This window comes from Watersipora subatra, chromosome 7 (genome assembly GCF_963576615.1).
Source record: "Watersipora subatra chromosome 7, tzWatSuba1.1, whole genome shotgun sequence".
NCBI classification, from domain to species: Eukaryota; Metazoa; Bryozoa; class Gymnolaemata; order Cheilostomatida; family Watersiporidae; genus Watersipora; species Watersipora subatra.
In genome coordinates this window covers 36,775,159-36,797,168 of record NC_088714.1, presented here as the reverse complement: position 1 = coordinate 36,797,168, position 22,010 = coordinate 36,775,159, and the positions used below count along the sequence as shown (strand labels likewise).

At 34.3% G+C, this 22,010-nt stretch overlaps 1 protein-coding gene across 2 annotated transcripts in view; it reads right to left on the bottom strand.

The window, feature by feature from the left end:
• Positions 1-1,263: 1,263 nt before the first annotated feature.
• The window catches only part of LOC137399452 (transcription factor 12-like), a 137,933-nt gene continuing 117,186 nt past the window's right edge, over positions 1,264-22,010 (bottom strand). For both annotated transcript variants that reach the window (XM_068085572.1, XM_068085573.1), the window contains exons 13-16: positions 17,315-17,456; positions 9,129-9,364; positions 5,342-5,446; positions 1,264-2,540 (exon numbers count right to left, since the gene is read on the bottom strand). In XM_068085572.1, coding sequence (XP_067941673.1) covers positions 2,323-2,540; positions 5,342-5,446; positions 9,129-9,364; positions 17,315-17,456 — 701 coding nt within the window. In that variant the 3' untranslated portion in view covers positions 1,264-2,322. The remainder of the gene's footprint in view (positions 2,541-5,341; positions 5,447-9,128; positions 9,365-17,314; positions 17,457-22,010) is intronic.

Below are 22,010 nucleotides of genomic sequence, written 5' to 3'. Positions count from 1 at the left end.
GTTGCGAGTGCAAGGTGATTGGTTGCGAGTGCGCGGTGATTGACTGCGAGGTGATTGATTGCGAGTTCGAGACGATTGGTTGCGAGTGCGAGGCGATCGATTGCAAGGCGATTGATTGCGAGGCGGGTGCGTGTGATTGATTGCGAGTGCAAGAGCACGATTTTCAACTGCAAGGCGGGTAAAGACGGGTCAGCCAAGACAGGGGCTCGGCGGCAGAAGTGCGCAATCATCAACTGCAAATATAGACGGGTATGGACGGATGCATGAATCTAGACACATGAATCTAGAATATTTACTTGATTTTACACGCATTTAGCTGTAAAACACATTGCAGATTTCCATTATTCTCCCCAACATTATTGACATGTAATATGTGCATGCATATTCAGGGCAACAATTTCAGTAGACAATTTACATAATAATACATCAGGGCAACCATTTCAGTAGACTGCATATTTGGAGTTGTTATACAGTATGAAAGACAACTCTCAATAAACCTTACACTGCGCGTGAATCTGTTCCTGTAGGCGGGCAATGCAGCTAGTATACATATACAATGTATATATAAAAATATACAGCTAGTCTTATCTTCAGACAGATGGGCTTTTCCGAGGCTATAAAGATTTCCGAATTGTTACACTTTGGTGCTTTTTAAACTATATAAGTTATGCCTTACTTTGAATTATTAGCTTTGCACCAAATATGCATTGACAATGGCGTCCAGTTAGTCTATTGCAAATGTTGCTACTAGAAGTGCTTTGATCTCGGACCCTCAGCTACATGACGATAAGCCATGCTCAGCTATATGATGATAAGCCACTGATAACACTGCAATTAACTAGTATTCACATAGGATTGTCTTTACTACTCATGGATTTCGGTTATCAAGGTGTCTGCCAGTAATTATCTACTTGCACTTTGTCTCATCGACTTTGAAATGCTTTAACTAAGACGTTAGATTTGAGAGTTTGTCAAAACATTTGATAGGCAACTTTTAAAACTGTCGCGTTCTGTTGTGCAACGGGTTAATTGACAGGAAAGCAAAATGTTAAAATAACAGACTTGAAGACCAGCGAAACGACAAAAAATCAGAAAAATATCGATTAGAAATAAATGCAAATATTACGCATTGATAATATTATTTTTCTAACTTTTTTTTCTATGGAAACTTTATACCATGGATTAGCTTGTTTCAATAAAACAGTCTGAAGAGCAGCTTAAGTTATTATATCCTCATGAACTATATTGTACTATATTGTAATGTCACATGAAGTTGCGTGAATATTATTGTGTACTGTACATGTTTAGAGTTGCAATTACAAAAAGGTCTAAATTTGAAACAATATTGCAGGGCGATTATAGTATCTGCACATGTGGTGCGCATGTATAAGTCTTGGTGAAGTATACAGATCCTTAGAGGACAGAGCCTGTAAAGTTCAAGTATTGCACTGTAAAATACACTGTGTGAGTAAAAGGCATATCTTGAAATGCTGCTCTCAATTCATCTATATATAGCTGCACTTGTATAACAGCTCTTTAACAAAATCTGATTGCAAAATCTGATACTATCTAATGCATTCATAAAGCACATGAGACAATGCGACGCTTTGTCACCTTATTGCTAGTGTAATGCATAATGAGACTAATGCATTACCACTAATAAATGCAATACTTGAGCAGTTTGAATAGATTATAGAGAACAAACATTGCTCTAAAATTGCTTCTACCATGAACTCCAATGAAAACTGCAAAAATGTTAAAAAACTGGTAAGAAAATACTGAATCCATTGCAATTATCTGCAATTTTGCGCATTCTAATCACAAAAACTGCAAATAGCAATGAGAAGTTTGCTTGGTCTACTGCTGGGAAACTGCAATATCAATGAAATGTCCATAACAACCATCTGTATCTAATAGTCGTGATGTGATACTGACCAAATACCTATGTGTGTGGTAGTCGTGATATTGACCAACTACCTGTATCTAGTAGCCGTGATATTGACCAACTACCTGTATGTAGTAGTGGTGATATTGACCAACTACCTGTATGTAGTAGTCTCAGTTTTTATCGATTACCTGTACATACTGCTATCGACCACGTGTACATATTGCCATCAACCACCTGTAGATATTGCTATCAACCACGAGTAAATATTGCTATCTACCACCTGTAGATATTGCTATCGACCACGTGTACATAATGCTATCGACCAACTGTACATATTGCTATCAACCATGTGTACATATTGCTATCGACCACATGTAGATATTGCTATCGACCATGTGTAGATATTGCTGACTTGTAGATAATATAGATGAGGATCAGGAAGAGAGCTGACTATTTGCCGAGTTTTTAGCGATGGTGATGTTTTGAGGCGGTGTGTCTGTGGATAAACGATGGGGCAGCATAGGAGAGTTGTAATAGTCAGGGTAGATATTCTGTGAAGGCTGGCTGGTTGTGGTAGCGGGAGATGGGTATTGAGAAAATGTGCCTGGAACTGCGCTAGCTCTTGATTGCATTACCATGTTTCCTGTTTGACCTGTCAAGTAAAGTTATTTAAAGTCGACTATCGTGATACATGAATAAATATGAATAGTTAATAACAATAAAAACTGTTAGGTCCAGAAATAGGAGGCACGATAAGGCAATTTTTACTTCAAACTTGAAAAAGAAATGCTCTAGGACCAATACTACAGACAAAAACATTTGTAAAATATTTGGTCCCTAAAATAAAAATTTTAATATGGTGTTTGCACTAAAAACTTCCGTTTTCAAGAAGTTGTTTCAATAACTTGTTTTTTAGTGGTTATTGTCAATCACTTAATATTAATTTAGAGCAACACAGTCATTATTATATAATATGAATTGAATATGTTCTCTCAGTATGTTTAAGATTTTATTTTAGAACATATTTGCTAGCAATAAGTGAGCTGATCAAGACATAGCAACAGGCCTAAATATCACACCCGGGAAATACAACAAGATATTTTTTCTTTACCACTGGATCTGAACACCTATAAACCCTTCCCACATTTCTTCAGGGTGTTTCTGATTCCAGTTTGAAATCAGCTACAATTATACTTAATGGTACTGTAAAATTGTCATATGAACCTATCCACAATTCAATTTGTATCACAAACATAAACATATCTACATCATTATAAACATGGATGTATGTACACTATTACAAACATGGAGATATCTACACTATTACAAACATGGATGTATCTACACTATTACAAACATGGAGATATCTACACTATTACAAACATGGATGTATCTACACTATTACAAGCATTGATATATCTAAACTATTACAAACATGGATGTATCTACACTATTACAAACATGGAGATATCTACACTATTACAAACATGGATGTATCTACACTATTACAAACATGGAGATATCTAAACTATTACAAACATGGATGTATCTACACTATTACAAGCATTGATATATCTAAACTATTACAAACATGGATGTATCTACACTATTACAAACATGGAGATATCTACACTATTACAAACATGGAGATATCTACACTATTACAAACATTGATATATCTAAACTATTACAAACATGGATGTATCTACACTATTACAAACATTGATATATCTAAACTATTACAAACATGGATGTATCTACACTATTACAAACATGGAGATATCTACACTATTACAAACATTGATATATCTAAACTATTACAAACATGGATGTATCTACACTGTTACAAACATGGATGTATCTACACTATTACAAACATGGAGATATCTACACTATTACAAACATGGAGATATCTACACTATTACAAACATGGATATAAATATATATTACTCTGATGATTATTACCTTGGATTGCACAACTGAAAAGATGTTGTTTGCAAAACTTCGTGTTTTTAGTGATATTGATTATCGATTGAGATCACATGCTCAAGCGAGATTTCACCAAAATGGGCAAATGTCATTTATTAAATGAAAGTTTTGACTTCCATTATCTGTTTCAGCAGCTAAGTTGTTTGATGCTGGTAAGACCTACAGAATCTAACGATGCTGATCATACAGAGAAGAATTTAGTGAGGTTATTTATAATGCCTTTTGGCTATGTACCATTGTAAATTGGTAGCAATAGCTTTCGGGGTTTCATTTAAAAAAAATTAATTAACTGAAGTTGTTCGTAAAATGGGCTTACATTAAACAAGTGATTTGAAGCCAATAAACAATCTTAATAGCAAACATAAGGACTAGCCAATAGGATGGCATTAAACATAACAGTCACAAACAAATAACTTGATTTTACTTCCTCATTAGCGGCTTCCAATGATATTAACATCTTTTATCACTCCTACCTTGGCAAGGTCAACATTCATTTTTGATAATGAACAGACATGAAAATTCAAAGTTTATGTGCAGATGTCTTAAGGCCAATCAGATGCCATGACTCGCAATGAAAAATCTATCTTCATAATATCTTCATTGATATGTTTGAAGTTTGTGAGCAAGTCTGTTTTTTTAAGTGCTTTTTAAAAGAAGAGGTATGAGTGTCGGTCAATTGAAAGCTGAGTTTAAACAACGGCGATGATCGCTATTAAATAATATACTATAAATCTGCAAAGTTATAAGGTATTTAAGAATAATAATTTATAACTGCTGGAATGTATATTTAGGAACAGGTAACATAAACAAACCATTTTATAATACATGCTGGAGGCAAAACTACATTTTTGAAAAGAGAATATTTGCTTAGTTTGCACGGCCAGTTGCACTCTGATTGTTGCTTTTATTTATACCGCTTTAATTTTCTTCAGGCTGTTCAATGCTTTCTACAGTGTCAACTAATCTCAACCTTTCTTCTGCAATGCTGAACTAGTCAACATTAACGTTCAATCACTTTTTCAGCAATGCGAAGCTTACGCATCTTCAATTAGAATACATAGACATAACTTTCGTGCAAACAATAAAAAACTTTCAGCCATGTTCACAGCTGCACATGCAAAAGGATGGTAAGCACCAGTTTTAGGCTAAAAAACCGAAAAATGATTGAGTTAAAAAACAGACTTTGATATGAACAACAAAAAGAGTAGTTAATTGTTATTGATATAACCAAGTCATTATTAGAACCAATTTGCAAAAAAATTTTAATGATTAATAGCTATTATGGGTTCGTAAAAATGAAAGAGTATCAGAGGGAGTCAAACAAAAGTGGCATTCAATAAAAAAGTGGCACCCTACTTGTTAACCCTTCTCCTATAGTGACGTTCAAATTGATGTGACGTTTAAAGAAAGGTGGCATTCAAATAAATATTTTACGTTCGGATAACAAATGAAATTTTTGCCCACCTGTAAGAGGGTCTGCAGATACACTGCTACTTATAGAGCTAGGAATCTCCCCTTTCTCCTCTTCTCGCCTCTTTAGACACGCCTGTTTGGGATTGAGGTTTCTTTCTGCAAATACAAATTTGGCGGGTTTCAGAGCAGCCCTAAACAACAACTAAAAAAAGTGAAGAGGTGGAATCACTACTTTTGCTTATGTGATAAAAGGAAAATTGCAATAGAAATGTGTGCTTAGTGTTTAAAATGATCGTAACACTAAGAAACCGTGACATAAAGACTTTAGTTGTAATCTGATACAGATGAGATACTTATTTCTAACGTTACTTCTGTAGCAAATATAACTGCATCTGTAACGGCTGAACAGTCTATATCTAAAGATTGAACTATCTATCTATTTATCTGATAGACTATCTAATGGCTGATCTTGCAAGAAATAAAAGGCTCGAAAGTGAAAGCAAAGTTGAAAAAAAAACTAACTACAAGGAAAATAGTGATAGAATACTTATCAGACGTCTCAACTATTCAATAATACGTAACTGATACACTGTTTGAAAAGTGATAGATTGATTATCATACTTCTCAACTAGTCAAGAATAAATAACTGATACACTGCCCTAAAAGTTATAAAAAAGCTTATAATGCTTCTCAACTAGTCAAAAATACCTAACTGATACACTGTCCTAAAAGTGATAGAATGATTATCATACTTCTCAACTAGTCAAGAATAAATAACTGATACACTGCCCTAAAAGTTATAAAAAAGCTTATAATGCTTCTCAACTAGTCAAAAATACCTAACTGATACACTGTTCTAAAATTAATAGAACGCTTATCATACTTCCCAGCTAGTCAATAATACATAACTGATACACTATCCTAAAGTTGGTAAAATGCTTATCATACTTATCTGCTAGTCAATAATATACAACTGATACACTGTCCTAAAAGTGATAGAATGCTGATGATACTCCTCAACTACTCAATAATACATAACTGATACACTGCACTAAAAGTGATACAATGCTTATCATACTTCTCAACTAGTCAGCAATAGATAACTGATACACTGTCCTAAAAACAATACAATGCTGATCAAACTTCTCAATTAGTCAATAATAAATAACTGATACACTGTCATAAAAGTGATAGAATGCTTATCATACTTCTCAGCTAGTCAATAAGAGACAACTGATACATTGCCCTAAAAGTGATACAATGGTTATCATACTTCTCAACTAGTCAATAATACCTAACTGATACACTGTCCTAAAAATGATAGAATGCTTATCATACTTCTCAGCTAGTCAAGAATACATAACTGATACACTGCCCTAAAAGTGATAGAATGCTTATCATACTTCTCAGCTAGACAATGATAGTTAACTGATACACTGCCCAAAAAGTGATAGAATGCTTTTAATACTTCTAAGCGAGTCAATAATATATAACTGATACACTGTTTTAAAATTGATAAAATGTTTATCATACTTCTCTGTTAGTCAATAATATACAAATGATACACTGCCCTAAAAGTGATAGAATGCTATCATACTTCTCAACTAGTCAATAATAAATAACTGATACACTGTCCTAAAAGTGATATAATGCTTATCATACTTCTCAACTAGTCAGTAATAGATAACTGATACACCGTCCTAAAAGCAATACAATGCTGATCAAACTTCTCAACTAGTCAATAATAGATAACTGATACACTGTCATAAAAGTTATAGAATGCTCATCATACTTCTCCACTAGTCAAAAAGAGACAACTGATGAACTGTCCTAAAAGTGATAGAATGCTTATCATACTTCTCAACTAGTAATAATAGATAACTGATACACTGCCATTAAAGTGATAGAATGCTTATCATACTCCTCAGATAGTCAAGAATACATAACTGATACACCGTCCTAAAAGTGATAAAATGATTATCATACTTCTCAACTAGTCATTAAGACATAACTGATCCTTTGCCCTAAAAGTGATAGAATGATCATCATACTTCTCAACTAGTCAATAATACATAACTGATACACTGTCCTAAAAGTGATAGAATGCTTATTAGACGTCTCAACTAGTCAATAATACATAACTGATGCACTGCTCTAAAAGTGATAGATTGATTATCATACTTCTCAACTAGTCAATAATACATAACTGATAGACTGTCCTAAAAGTGATAGAATGCTTATTAGACGTCTCAACTAGTCAATAATACATAACTGATGCACTGTCCTAAAAGTGATAGAATGCTTATCATATTTCTAAACTATTCAATAATATACAACTGATACACTGCCGTAAAAGTGATAAAATGCTTATCATACTTCTCAACTTGTCAATAACACATAACTGATACACTGCCATAAAAGTGATAGAATGCTTATCATACTTCTTGGCTAGTCAATGATAGATAACTGATACATTGTCCAAAAAGCGATTGAATGCTTACCATACTTTTCAACTAGTCAATAATAGACAACTGATCTTTTGCCCTAAAAGTGATAGAATGATTATCATACTTCTCAACTAGTCAATAATACATAACTGATACACTGCCCTAAAAGTGATAGAATGATTATCATATTTCTCAACTAGTCAATAATACATAACTGATACACTGCCCTAAAAGTGATAGATTGATTATCATACTTCTCAACTAGTCAAAAATACCTAACTGATACACTGCCTAAAAACGATAGAATGCTTATCGTACTTCTCAACTTGTCAATAACACATAACTGATACACTGCCCTAAAAGTGATAGAATGCTTATCATACTTCTCAACTTGTCAATAACACATAACTGATACACTGCCATAAAAGTGGTAGAATGCTTATCATACTTCTTGGCTAGTCAATGATAGATAACTGATCCTTTGCCCTAAAAGTGATAGAATGATTATCATACTTCTCAACTAGTCAATAATACATAACTGATACACTGTCCTAAAAGTGATAGAATGCTTATTAGACGTCTCAACTAGTCAATAATACATAACTGATGCACTGCCCTAAAAGTGATAGATTGATTATCGTACTTCTCAACTAGTCAATAATAGATAACTGATACACTGCCTAAAAATGATAGAATGCTTATCTTACTTCTCAACTTGTCAATAACACATAACTGATACACTGCCATAAAAGTGATAGAATGCTTATCATACTTCTCAACTAGTCAATAATAGATAACTGATACGCTGTCCTAAAAGTGCTAGAATACTTATCATACTTCTCAGCTAGTCTTTAATCCGGCTGCAGCAGAGTCATCCTCTATCCTAATCATTTAACTTTTGAGATTTAATGCAGGAACATAGACCTTTCAATGCCTGCCCTACCATGAGCCTCTTGTAGCACTGAGTGCAGGTCCCTCGTATGACTGCATAATGCTCAAATATTATCAAAATATTACTGAGTAACACCAAAAGTGATCAGTTTCTTTTTGAATGAAAACTTGAATAAAAAATGAATTAAAAATAAAATATCATCTACGATGTTTTCGCTACCTATCACCAGTTCAGGGCAGGTCTTCCTAATCTAACCTACAATCTTTTTAATCATAAAAGATAATGTAGGTTAGATAGAAGTGATATCACTGACCGTTGATGACATATGTATCTTAGTGATATCACAGTTTATCGCTGATATCTCTTAGTTTTCTGCATTAAAATAGGGGAACCCTGATTACAATTCTATCTTGCATGTTGGTAGACAAACGAAATTAGCTTTCAGCATAGCCTACTCATGAAGCAACATCCTTGCAATTAAACACATGCAATGCTTTACCTCTCACAGCGCCTTCTAGTGATGTGATAATATTAACGGCCTGCTGGAGAACTGTTAGTTTCGTTTGAGGCTTATCATTCTGCATGTGCATTTGGCACATTCGTCCCAATTCTTTAAATGCTTCATTTATGTCGCGAACCCGGATTCGTTCTCTAGCATTATTTGCCATCCGTCTTTGTCGTTCTCTTTCCTGCTTCATTTCTGGAGTCTCATCTGGATCTATCACCTCTTCACTCCTACAATAAACACTATATTCAATCAGCATAGGTATATATGGTATAGATGAATCAGTGCAAAGGCTGCCTTTGCTAGCATCAAGTACTGCAAAACCTTTATTTGAATGCCATGACGCTCTATTTTTCACTCCTCTTTCCTATGGTGATGCTTTATTAGAGGTGGCGTTCAAATAAAGGGTGGCATAATAATTTTCAAACACTTCGTCAGAATATTGAGATGACAAATTTAGCCCTTTTACAGACTAATTGATTGTCGCCTATATTTTTGACTCTCTTTCGGGTGGAGCAGCATTAAGCCTCTGGGTGAAAGAAGCTAGTTAATTTAGCTTTAGCTTGTCAAAGATCCATAAATGAATATGCATAGGGAAACTAATACAGTGAAACATGGATAACTCAAACTTCACGGGACCGAGCGAAAGTGTTTGAGTTATCGGAGCGTTCAAGTTATCAGAGCCCAGTCACAAGTAAATGTATTTATCAGTAGATACATACACAAACTACATGTATATTAGTATATATGTATATATATATATGTATATATGTATATATGTATATATATATATGTATATATGTATATATGTATATATATATATATGTATATATGTATATATATATATATATATATATATATATATATATATATATATAACTAAAGTATAGGTTGTTTGTTGTAAGTTAAAGGGCATCTGATGTAGAGTTTTAAAGTATTTATCAGAAAGTATTTATATTTTTATACACTTGAGATTTGTGTGTTGTTTTAGGTGATGTGACTGCCAGAACTTTTTCAGATTAAAATTGGCAAAACCTAATCGCGGTTAAAACGCTCAGAAGATATTTTTTCTTCTGAGTGTTTTACTCGAGATCAATTTTGCCAATTTTAATCTTAAAGCGTCTTATCAGTCACATCACCTAAAACTTCAAACAAACCTCAGCCTAATAGAAAAATATCTATTCTTTCTGATATTTTTTAAAACTAGACATAAGTAAGCATTTATGACCAATGCAAAAAAGCATGCTTCACATCTGATCAGTTGTTTCATTTAAAAAAATTATCGTGTGTAGTCCGTGACAAGGTGTTTTTTGACAAAGATCAACAGTGTGACTTATTGTAGAAGTAGATATTAAACAGTTATTATAGTCCTTAAAAACTTGTTAGCCTTTTCTAACAAAATTGGCTCATCGATAGGTACGTCCTGACTACGCACTTGTCTAAACCAAGTTAATAATACGCCATCCAAATCATCGTGCGACGTTGAACGATCTCTTAGCCTTGATGAATTTTGGTCACATAACGATCTTATTCTTTCTTTTTGTTTAATCCATGTTGACACTGTATTTGTTGGAAGATTTTCTCTTTTTGATAATGCTGACAGCTTTTGTCCTGCTTCGATTTCTTCGAGTACTTTAAGTTTGTCAGAAAGTTTCCACGCTTTTCTTTGCTTGCGTGATGCCATCGTAAAGCGGATGTCTGTTGTAGCGGATGCCAAACCACGAGCCTATTTGTGACATTTTATCTTTATGTATCCACATATAATCACTGTTACAATATGTAATGTATTTTGCATGCTGTGTCTATCTTTATTAAATTTTTATCTCTAATACCTTCTAACGTTCATAGCTTGGCCGTAACTAAGCGAACGTCTTAGCGACCCTATTAATCATTTTTATACGATTTCTTTTTCGGTTCCATTATACGGTACGGGGGAAATTATATGTACACTATACGCGTATAAAAAGCGCTTTCGTTAAGAAAGCAGAGTAGTCTCAGCTCCGCGACTAGTGGAAACACCTTCGAAATAAATTGAATGGAAACCACGTTTGTGAATTCGGCAAAAAACTGTTCGAGTTAACGGTGCCGAGGTCGAGTTATATAAAGCCATTTATCATTGCGTGGGAACGGACCATGCAAATCCATTCGAGTTAACCATGTGTTCGACATACCCGAGGGCGAGTTATCCATGCTTCACTGTACATGTCCTACCATTTGATATTTATTGCTTGCAGATATCCTACGATAATCTTGTAGTCTGGGTTGCAGTTTGTTGGGGTTTTGTAGTCCATTAGTTCATTCAAAATTTAAAGGCGTATTTTTGTCTTATAAGTACATTTATCAAAGTTTCATAAAAACTCATTGCACTCATTTTTATGTTTGCTTTAGTTTGCAGCCAAAGCTGGTTGTTTATGTGCAATTGAACAGGAGTTACAAGCTTCGATCCATTATAAGCTGAGTTCACATTACCGGAATGACGCTATCAAATCATTTGCTATAAATATGCTAATTTATAAGTTATATAATGATAATCTATCAAATGATACAAATACATATCCAAGAACAAGTGACATAAATGAGCCACACTTATAATACATGCAGAAACATAAACTAGCATTTTTGAAACAAAAATATTAGCATCGTTTGCTTGGCCAGTTGCATTCTGTGCTGTTTTTACTTAGAGCTACTCCGTAATCTTCTGACTGTTCAATACCTTCCACAATGTCTCCTGAACTCAACACCTTTTCTGTACAGCCGAGCTAGTCAATACCAGAATCCAAACAGTTTTTAGCGAAGCAAAACTTTGATCCGATGCACTTTAGTATACATGTATATACTTCTTGTGAAAATAAAGGGAAACAGCGTGTAATCAGAATACCTTAAAATTTTAACTTCAAAATACATACTAGCACAGATTACATCATGAACTCGAAAACTTTTTCACATACATCAAAGTACCATTAAACCATCAAAGACCGCATTAAACCATCAAAGACCGCATTAAACAATGGATTACTATTACCCTAATACAGTTACTAATTATTTATATTGCGTTTCATTCAGAATTTTAACGAAAAAGCTGTAAAGACTTAAAGTTGGAAAATGGACTTCAATAAAACAGAACCAACAATTAAATTAGTCGTTATTGATGTAATCGAAACATTAATAGTACGATTTTGTGGCCAATTTTTTACTGGTTTTTGCTATTATGGGTTTGTAAAAGTCAGAATGCCAAATAATGACGATCAAATAGAATTGACGTTCAAATACATGTTATATTCAGTTAAAGAGTGGTACTCTGTCTTTCAACCTTTCCCCTATAGTGGCGCTCAAATACATGTTATATTCAGTTAAAGAGTGGTACTCTGTCTTTCAACCTTTCCCCTATAGTGGCGCTCAAATACATGTTATATTCAGTTAAAGAGTGGTACTCTGTCTTTCAACCTTTCCCCTATAGTGGCGCTCAAATAAAGGTAGGGTTCAAATAAAGGTGGCATTCAAACACAGGTTTTACGGTATTTTACATGTATATTTTGTTTTCATAAACATGGAAATCATCAGGAATTTTTTCTGTTAGACTTGTGCTGTCCTTCTCATTATTGTAGCAGTTCTAGTTAAGAGAAGACAAATGTCAAAGGAATCATTGAACAATGCAAAGCTTCATGACAATTAATTAAAATTTGAAAAAATGCAAAATAACATGGTTGGGCTAAAGCTTAGGAAGACTAAAAAATTTCTAATGTTTTTTCTTCCCTTGAAGTATCTACGACAATGGAAGGGAAATCAGAGCATTGACTTTGATGGTGTTTATGGAAACAAAATTCAAACAATTTGGTGCTATTTACGCTACTGCACATAATTTATGTGAATTACATAAATATACTTCTGTATTATTTAGAATACCATACTTTTGCTAAAATAATTATTCTTTTTTATCAATAGAGTGCAGCTAAATAGATAATAAAAAACTCTGATGAGCAGCAAATTAACCATATACAGTAGGGTATATTCATACAACGTGAATAATCTGTTCCAGGAAGGTGTACGTTATAGGGATTTTACGTTATAAGAACAACGAACTACAAGTGAATTGCCTAATTCTTTCCAAGTTCTTTCCAAAGTAACTCTTTTGAGCATACAAAAAGAAAGAACTTGACTAGAACCTTTTTTTAATTTTAGCATAACTGCAGTAGGCCTTCTATTAGCTCGCATCGACAACTTTCCTCCTTTTTATGATCAATTGCACTGGTTTCATGGACAATGATTGCAGAACAGTACAATAAGTTGATGAGTAGCGCACATCTATGACATTCATTTACAATGATTTGCTTATGTTTTCTAAACAGCAAAGTGTACTCTGCAAAGTAAACTGATAAAAAATATTTTATACATTTACAAAGAAGTGAAACAAGTATTTTACAAAAAGGCGGTACAATCTGTTCGTCGACTATTTGCATCCTGTGGTCAAGGTTAAGATATAAAGGAACTTTCGAAAATACTCCAACTCGTGAAATAAGGATTGGTAAACCGACGCTGTAAAACCCGCCCCAATTAATTTATTAATAAATGCAATAATAAATTATTTATTAATAAATTCATCAAGCAATTGGTAATAAAGGCCTTTGCATTTATTATCGACTGCTCAGCTACCCTTTTTTCAGTTTTGTCGACACATTTGACGATCAATCCACGATGAATTACATACAAGTAGATTGTTGCGAAGGTTGTACATATAAGCAAGGGTGACGAGATAGATCGACACTCAAATCAAATTTGAGAACTAGCCTGACTTAACACTTTACGTTATAGGCCTTTGTTCACATCAAATTTTTACGTTATGTCAAATTTACGTTATAGGAACTTTCACAAATGTCAATTGTATATGGGGAGTCACAATAAATTTGAGGCCACTGCAGACACTGCCCTCTGCACAGAATACTTGGAAGCAGAGGAAAAACCATCAATTATGTACAGGGTCAACCTAGCTAAAATGTAAAAATATATAGCCAAGAGTCATGTTAACAAGGCTACAATAGCTGATATGGGTTGAATGTCAGGGCTAAATATAAAATCACAAAAATATTTTTTATTGATAAATCTACTGTTTTACAGGCAAGAAAACACTGTTTTTTTTAAGAATGAAAGATTCTCAGCACCTCACCTAAGGTCCAAACACCCTAGGTGATTTTTTCGTGTGCGTCATGAGGAGTGCGGAGATATCGCTGGCGTGTGCCTAAACACACTTGAGTGATTCACCAGTAAAGGATAACGTGGGCACACCCACAAACTGCCAATAAAATTTCGCATCATTAGTTTCTTCGGAGTTGTTAATAAATTTAGGCAAGTCAATATGGTGCCGTCTAGGCAACAAAGTAAACAACTTCTATCTTTGTCATTAGGCCTATCTCACTTCAGCTGATTGTACACTACAAGAAGACATAAGAAAAAACAATCCTTGTATTTTCAAAAGTGATATTTTGTGATTTTTATATATAGTTTACTTTATAGTAGGTTTTTATATTCAATATATTAGATATTTACCATTTTCAAGCTGGTCAACTTGCGCAACCATCAATTCAAAATGTTGGTTTTCAACTGTTTTTTTTGTAGTTTTTGGGTGTGATGTTGTACAGGATTAGGAGTGTTTTTATTGAATTTTGTTCAATGTTGTTCCAGTTCAATGTTCGTTCTGATGATGTTTTAATCGAAACAAAATAGCAAAATGTTGCTGCTGTACATTGGTGAACATCGATAAGAAATAATTTCCTACCATAAAAATGCATTCTGGAAAAACCCGTCCAATAGAAATGCATCCCGCTCGCAATAAAGTTGTGGTAGAGAACGTCTAGCGGTATCGCTTTGCATAAGCTGCTGAGCGAGTTTTAGTGCAGCTTAGCGCATCGCAGGGCAATATCGCAGCGCAATATCGTAGGGCAATATCGCAGGGCAATATCGCGTTAAACATCGCCCTGCGTGTGTTTTTACCTTTAAGCAACGACAGAGTAAGAGACATGTACTTGGCCTAGCACTGTATTGCAGTAATTTCAACCCAGCTTTCCAAGCAAGGCTCATGAGACTAGGACGGACTGATGGCAGCAAGCGATCGATCAATGTTCATTAAAGGTATGATATACAGGATGTCATTGTTACACATGACTATTGTTACTGGGGACTTGGGACAAACTGTCAGTACTTATTGTGACAGAAAACTGTCGGTGAATGAGGTGACATGTACACCCACTGAAGCAAGGTGCATGAAGTGACATGTACACCCACTGAAGCAAGGTGAATGAGGTGGCATGTACACTCACTGAAGCAAGGTGAATGAGGTGGCATGTACACTCACTGAAGCAAGGTGAATGAGGTGACATGTACACCCACTGAAGCAAGGTGAATGAGGTGACATGTACACCCACTGAAGTAAGTCAATACAATTTAAAATTAGCCTGTACTATGCAGGATACTCATATTTAGTGGCTTAACCAAGCATTTGCTTGTAGACTTCACTCTTTGATGCTCTACGTAACAACACTTGAATGTCTGAACATTAAAATTATAATGCGCCTTAGTTATAATATAAAACTGAAAACTGAAAATAAATATCAACATTTAAATGGGAGGTAAAGCATTGTTCACCTGTTACATTATTCTACTTTTCATTGATTGATTCACTAAACTCCTGCTTCCTTGAAGCAGGAGTTTAGTGAATCAATGTTGAATATTGATGCTGCTTCAAGGAAGCAGCATCAATATTCAACATTGAGCTTTTTAACATCTATAAACTGTAAACAAATGATAAATATTTGTTATAGATGAAAACTTACATTCAACTACGCATTAAAAGCATGTTAAAAATAAGTGTGGAGAAAATCAATATTAAAAAAGGAGACAATGTCCACAGTTTGATTTTGTGAACATCTCAAACAATTGTACTTGCTGCTTAAGAAAATAATGACCCTATTTCTGTCAAGCCAACTTTATCCTACACTATTAGCGAACATGACTTATTTTTCTGGCCTGTCATTTTACTGAAAGCTTTAATATTTTCTAGGATAGCTCTGAATATTGAGGCTTCAACAAGGTCCATTCCAACTAATCATAAAAATAATAGAGGTCAGGCATTTGACATCTTTATTTTGGAATAAAATCACAAATGATAAAATATCAATTTGATTTCAAAACTTGGGACACTTTTGTATGGCGCCTTACAGTATCTCGCATTGCGTGTTCACAACTAGAGTTGCCGAGTTGTACAACTCGGCCTAGGTTATTGATGAACTTGAGTTGTGTTACGCAAAACTAACACGGGTTTGTAAAAAAAGCAAAGTGAGTAATTGAAGTGTCTCATTTACAGAAATTTAATAATAATATTTTAAATATATATATACACATTTAAATTATATATATTGGTGATATTTGCGCATAATTATTTCTATAAATATAACGAGACAAAAACAATTGTAGAATGTAAGAAGCAAACTAAAAAACAATCTAAGTGGGAGCTGGGCCACTTCTTTTTCATATGAAAAAGGAGTTATCTCTCTAGAACCTGACAAGAAACTGAATGAACACCGAAAATGAACATAGAAATTATTTCAATGGCCTAATAAAATAAACCAAATTTAATAAATAAATTTGATGCACTAAAATAAATTCTATATAAAAAATATAGCTAGAGAAAATGAAATGATGAGATGTTCTCAAGCCGAGTTGTTGAACTCGAGTTGTTGTTGTTGAAAGAACTCGGCTTGAGTTTTTAATGAACTCAGCTTGGGTTTTTGATGAACTCAGCTTGGGTTTTTGATGAACTCGAGTTGTGAAACTCGAGTTGTACAACTCGAGTTATATTTGCAAACTCGGCACAATGTAATTCGCCATTAGCTCTAGTTTTACAGTACATACATATATAGTTTAATTTCTATTAGCTAACAGGTGCCTATTGATGTACCATTGCTAATATAACCAGATCTATAGTTATGCTACCGTAATACTAATAAATTGCACCTTACTTTTACAAAGTCGCGTTGCGTGTTCACAACTCGAGTTGCACAACTCGAGTTGTGAACACGCACCGCGAGGCACTGTAAGGCGCCATACTTTTGGCATAGCCACCTGTTAAAAACCTGCAAGAGAAGCTATAAGCTATTGGGTGAAACTTGGAAGCATATTCAAAGGCTCACCCATCTAGTGATTCGTCGCCATCAAACCGGGATCGCTTGGCTGTTGTAGCGCCAGGAAGGCCTTTGAAAGATGATTGGCTATCGCTCTCACCAGGAGAAGGTAAGGATGAATCTTGAGTTTTAGAGCGTGACTTTGAAATTCCTAAAACAAAAAGATGCGATACTAAGTATATAAAATGAAGAAAATAGCATAATAAAAAGGAATATGATGACTACTTTAATTTCATGTCGTTCACTCCGCTTTAGCATATTTTTACAAATGGTACCAGGAAAGCTTGACTTTAGTCCATTCAGATAAAAGTAGACTCGTCAAATAGAGCTTGACTCTAGTCTGTTTAGATTACAGTAGACCCATCAGGGAGAGCTTGACTTTAGTCTATTTAGATTACAGTAGACCCGTCAGGGAGAGCTTGACTCTAGTCTGTTTAGATTACAGCAGACCCGTCAGGGAGAGCTTGACTCTAGTCTGTTTAGATTACAGTAGACCCGTCAGAGAGAGCTTGACTCTAGTCTATTTAGATTACAGTAGACTCGTTAGATAGAGCTTGACTCTAGTCTATTAAGATTACAGTAGACTCATCAGGGAGAGCTTGACTCTAGTCTATTAAGATTACAGTAGACTTGTTAGGGAGAGTTTGACTCTAGTCTACATGTATTAAGATTACAGTAGACTCATCAGGGAAAGCTTGACTCTAGTCTATTAAGATTACAGTAGACTCGTTAGGGAGAGTTTGACTCTAGTCTACATGTATTAAGATTACAGTAGACTCATCAAGAAATAACTGATAGCCAGAGCAACAATGTCAAAACAATTATTAGGAAATCGTCTCCCTTCAAACCATAGATGTAAACTTAGTGTTCATAAATAGTCATACAATCAGAACAGTTATCAAATAAATCTAAAAGACAATAAAAAGCTTAAATATCTCAAATATCTCATTACCATAGAATCGGCAAATAAAACATAATTAACCTTACTTTTAGCACTTCCTAAATATAGATGCATTTACTACGAGTCAACACAAGCTGCGTGTTCATTGCCAATTCATTATGTTTCCATTGTGAGAATGTGAATTTGGAGTTGTGCACACATTGAGTTACTGTGCGATGAGTGTTTCAATGGATATTCACATGTTGCATATTAACATGAGCGCTTTATTGAAAATGGACGGAATTGCTACATTGGAGATCGTATCAGTGCATTAAGCAGGGCTTCTCAAATTACAAAAATGATCGAAGTGTGGAAAAATGTGTAAAATGAAATAGCTTGAGCGGCAATTTCTTGCACATAATCCGCAAGTGTCATCGTCATCTTTCGCAAGCCTGAAACATTTAGTTAAAATTTGTGAGTAAAATAACTCGCTTGATTTTGATGACTTGTCTCTTAGTTGCAAATGTCTGCCATTTGCATTTAACAGATGATGCAGACTTGGGGATTGACCGTGTCATGGAAACGTAGTGTGGCAACAAGGAAATAGATAAAATTTGAAGTTCCCATTTCACTTACTGTATGCCTTTTGTTTAAAGCTTGTCTCTTCTTTTTCAGAAGAGATATCTATTGGCCCAATGATAGACAGTGATTCATCGTAAGAACAAAATTAAACTACTCCATAATAACAAAATACAATTTGCAGTGATAACCTGAAACACTAAAAATAACCTGGTGAGAACAAATAATAAAAAATGAACGATAAAGACTTTTCAGTCAAATCAAATTTTTAGATTTTACAGAATATATCCCCGCATGAAAATATAACGGAGTGTAAAGAAGTGCTAGTTAGAGTCTGCTCAGCTGTAAACGCATCTCAGAACAAACATTGTCACAAATAAAGCATCAAAGCAGGTTACAGTTACTTTAAGCATGTTACAGGCCTAAAGTAAGTTAAGGCACAGGTTCTTTAAATGTCTCTTTTATCATTGGTCAGCAAAACCATTTTCTGCTAAAGATTGAACATAGTTGATATGACATGGCTAGGAAATTTGTTCATTGGCTAATTACCATACAAAATTATATAATCTATCAGACAGCAGCTTCCTCGTATATTTTGTTTCAGCAAGAGATTTGTTTTGTAATTCTCTTTTGTTATTCTCTATTTTGTTATTATATTGCACTTCCTTTTCATATTATAACTGTCTAATATTTTCATATATTGACAGTTAGAGCTTTACCTAAAATGAGCATTTTAATTGCCAACACGAAATGTTCACGCAGCATCATTAAAGTTTTCTAATTCAGAAATGCCCTCACTAAGACTCAGATAGAATCTAATAAACTACCTGCAAAAATATCTACTTAATAAATTCTATATTTTCTTTTTAAGTCGTGTTTGGGATCTTATACCCGGCTAGGAATTTTAGAAATAAAATAGTGGTGATAGAAATTTGTTTCTACAAAACTAGAAACTATCGAATTTTTATGATTGCCCAAAATCCTAAATTTTATTTTTAAACACGCTTTGGCCACTGGAGCGTGAGAAACAAGAGCAGTATAAGCAAAGCCATTTGTAATGTCTTCATAAGCCATCGTTTTCTGTGTTACTTTTAGATTGGAGTCACCCACGGCAAAGCCCTGTAGTATCGACTATGATCGCAGGACAGCAGTGAAAGGGTTAATATTTGTATATTAATCATCTAATGATCCAAAACCTTCCTGCAAAACCTGCTTTGCTTACCATACTTTGCATGCAAACTTGTTAGTTTTATACATCCCTTTGTTGTGTGCCATAATAATGTGTGAATAATGTATATATACATATATATATATATATATATGTATATATATATACAGTAGATGCAGTATGAACAGTCTCTTGCATGAAAGTGCTCAATATTAAAATAGAGCGATGTAAAATTGAGTAAAAATGAAAGTAAAAGTTAAGTTTAAAACAACTTTATTACTAATAGTTTCATATTGCCATGCAATAATCATCAGATAAAATTGTTAGCACTGAAAAGGACTTATATATAGATGGAAATAGATGGATATATAGACCTACGCTTTTATTTCCATCTATATATAAGTCGTTTTCAGTGCTAACAATTTTATCTGATGATTATTGCATGGCAATATGAAACTATTAGTAATAAAGTTGTTTTAAACTTAACTTTTACTTTCATTTTTACTCAATTTTATATATATATACATATATATATATACATATATATATATACATATATATACATATATATATACATATATATATATATATATATGTACATATATATGTACATGTATATATATATATATATATATATATATATATATATATATGTAGAGAAATTAACCCTTCATTGGTTTTACTGTCTAGTGAGCAATACTAATGGAATGTTATGAGCTACCAAAAATCACTTAGAGGTGACAAGTCAGCGTTCAGCTATTTTCTTGCTCTCCGGGTGGTCCACTTGATGCTTATTGTTCGGGTTTGGCGCTTGGCGAGCATTGGCCGATTGACGTAAGAGTGGCGGTAAACTTGCACCAATTATTTTACTCTTTTTCTCATTACCTGCTATTTTATCCAGTCGAGTTCTAGTTGCAATTTCTGTCACATCAGTTTAGTTTCTGGTGTCACCATGCTAGCTCATACATTAGAGACAGTTGAGCGTTTTACTATTATTCAGTAGAAGTTTTGTGGCTCTGCCATCCAGTTTGCTTATTACAGCAACTTTAACATCAGAGATAGAAGTGTTAGAGGGTGCACAGACAGCACGAAGGTGTGTAACAATTATGCAATTTACTCGAAGCCTATTATATCATTAATTGCTTTGTTTGTTTCTTTAACTTGTATTTTGTTCTGATTTTGTATACATATTTTAAGCATGGTTATTCATTTTTTAATAGGCTTCACGGTCATCAGTTATAAATAAAGAGATCAGTGAACCTCAACCTCTCCAGCACCCTTTATAATTGTCACACTAGAGATCGGCATAAGTCTCTATAGTGAAGCCTTCTGTTCTGACGGAGGAAGCAGGAATTCACCTTCATCAGCACAGAGCTTTAATCAAGTAGATGTAACCAGCGCAGAAGCCAGCTAAGTAAATCATTGCAACAGATCATCAGTCGGTGTATGTCATATAATTGGCATCGCATCAATTACATTTACCATAGCCTGAACAAGCTTGGACAGCATTATAATTAGCACGGCATAGTGCATTCGATTTGATTATAATCCTATAAATTAGATCTTCATTGTGGTGGACAAAAGTTTTTGGATCTTGTCCAAATTTAACTTTGAGTGGCATTACCCCATTTATTTTATTACCTCGCAGATACTACGCCTAGCTGTTACCACAGGGTATTGTCCTTTGTATTATTCACATATTGGTGGACATCTGTTTTCTTTTGAACTGTAAAAGCTGTAGTGACAGAGATTGCTGCTAGACAGAACACTAAAAATCTAGCGCGCATGCATGCGAACATTATCATTATCGGCTAAAAATAAGGGCGTGACCCTTTGCAATAAGTTGACTGCTTGCCTTACTGACATTTGCCCTTGCGCGATTCCACCGCTAAGCTGCTGCTAACTGCTGTATCTTGTGAGCTGCGCGGCGGGCTAGAAATGGCTGACCAATCTGACCAGTGTTTATCTGTAGATGCAAATAATAGTGAAACAGGTAGTAGTAGTGAAATCAGTGTGCATGAACTTTCTCAAAATACAAACCCCAGGAGTGAAGGTGTCGAGTCGGATAAAGTAGCAGA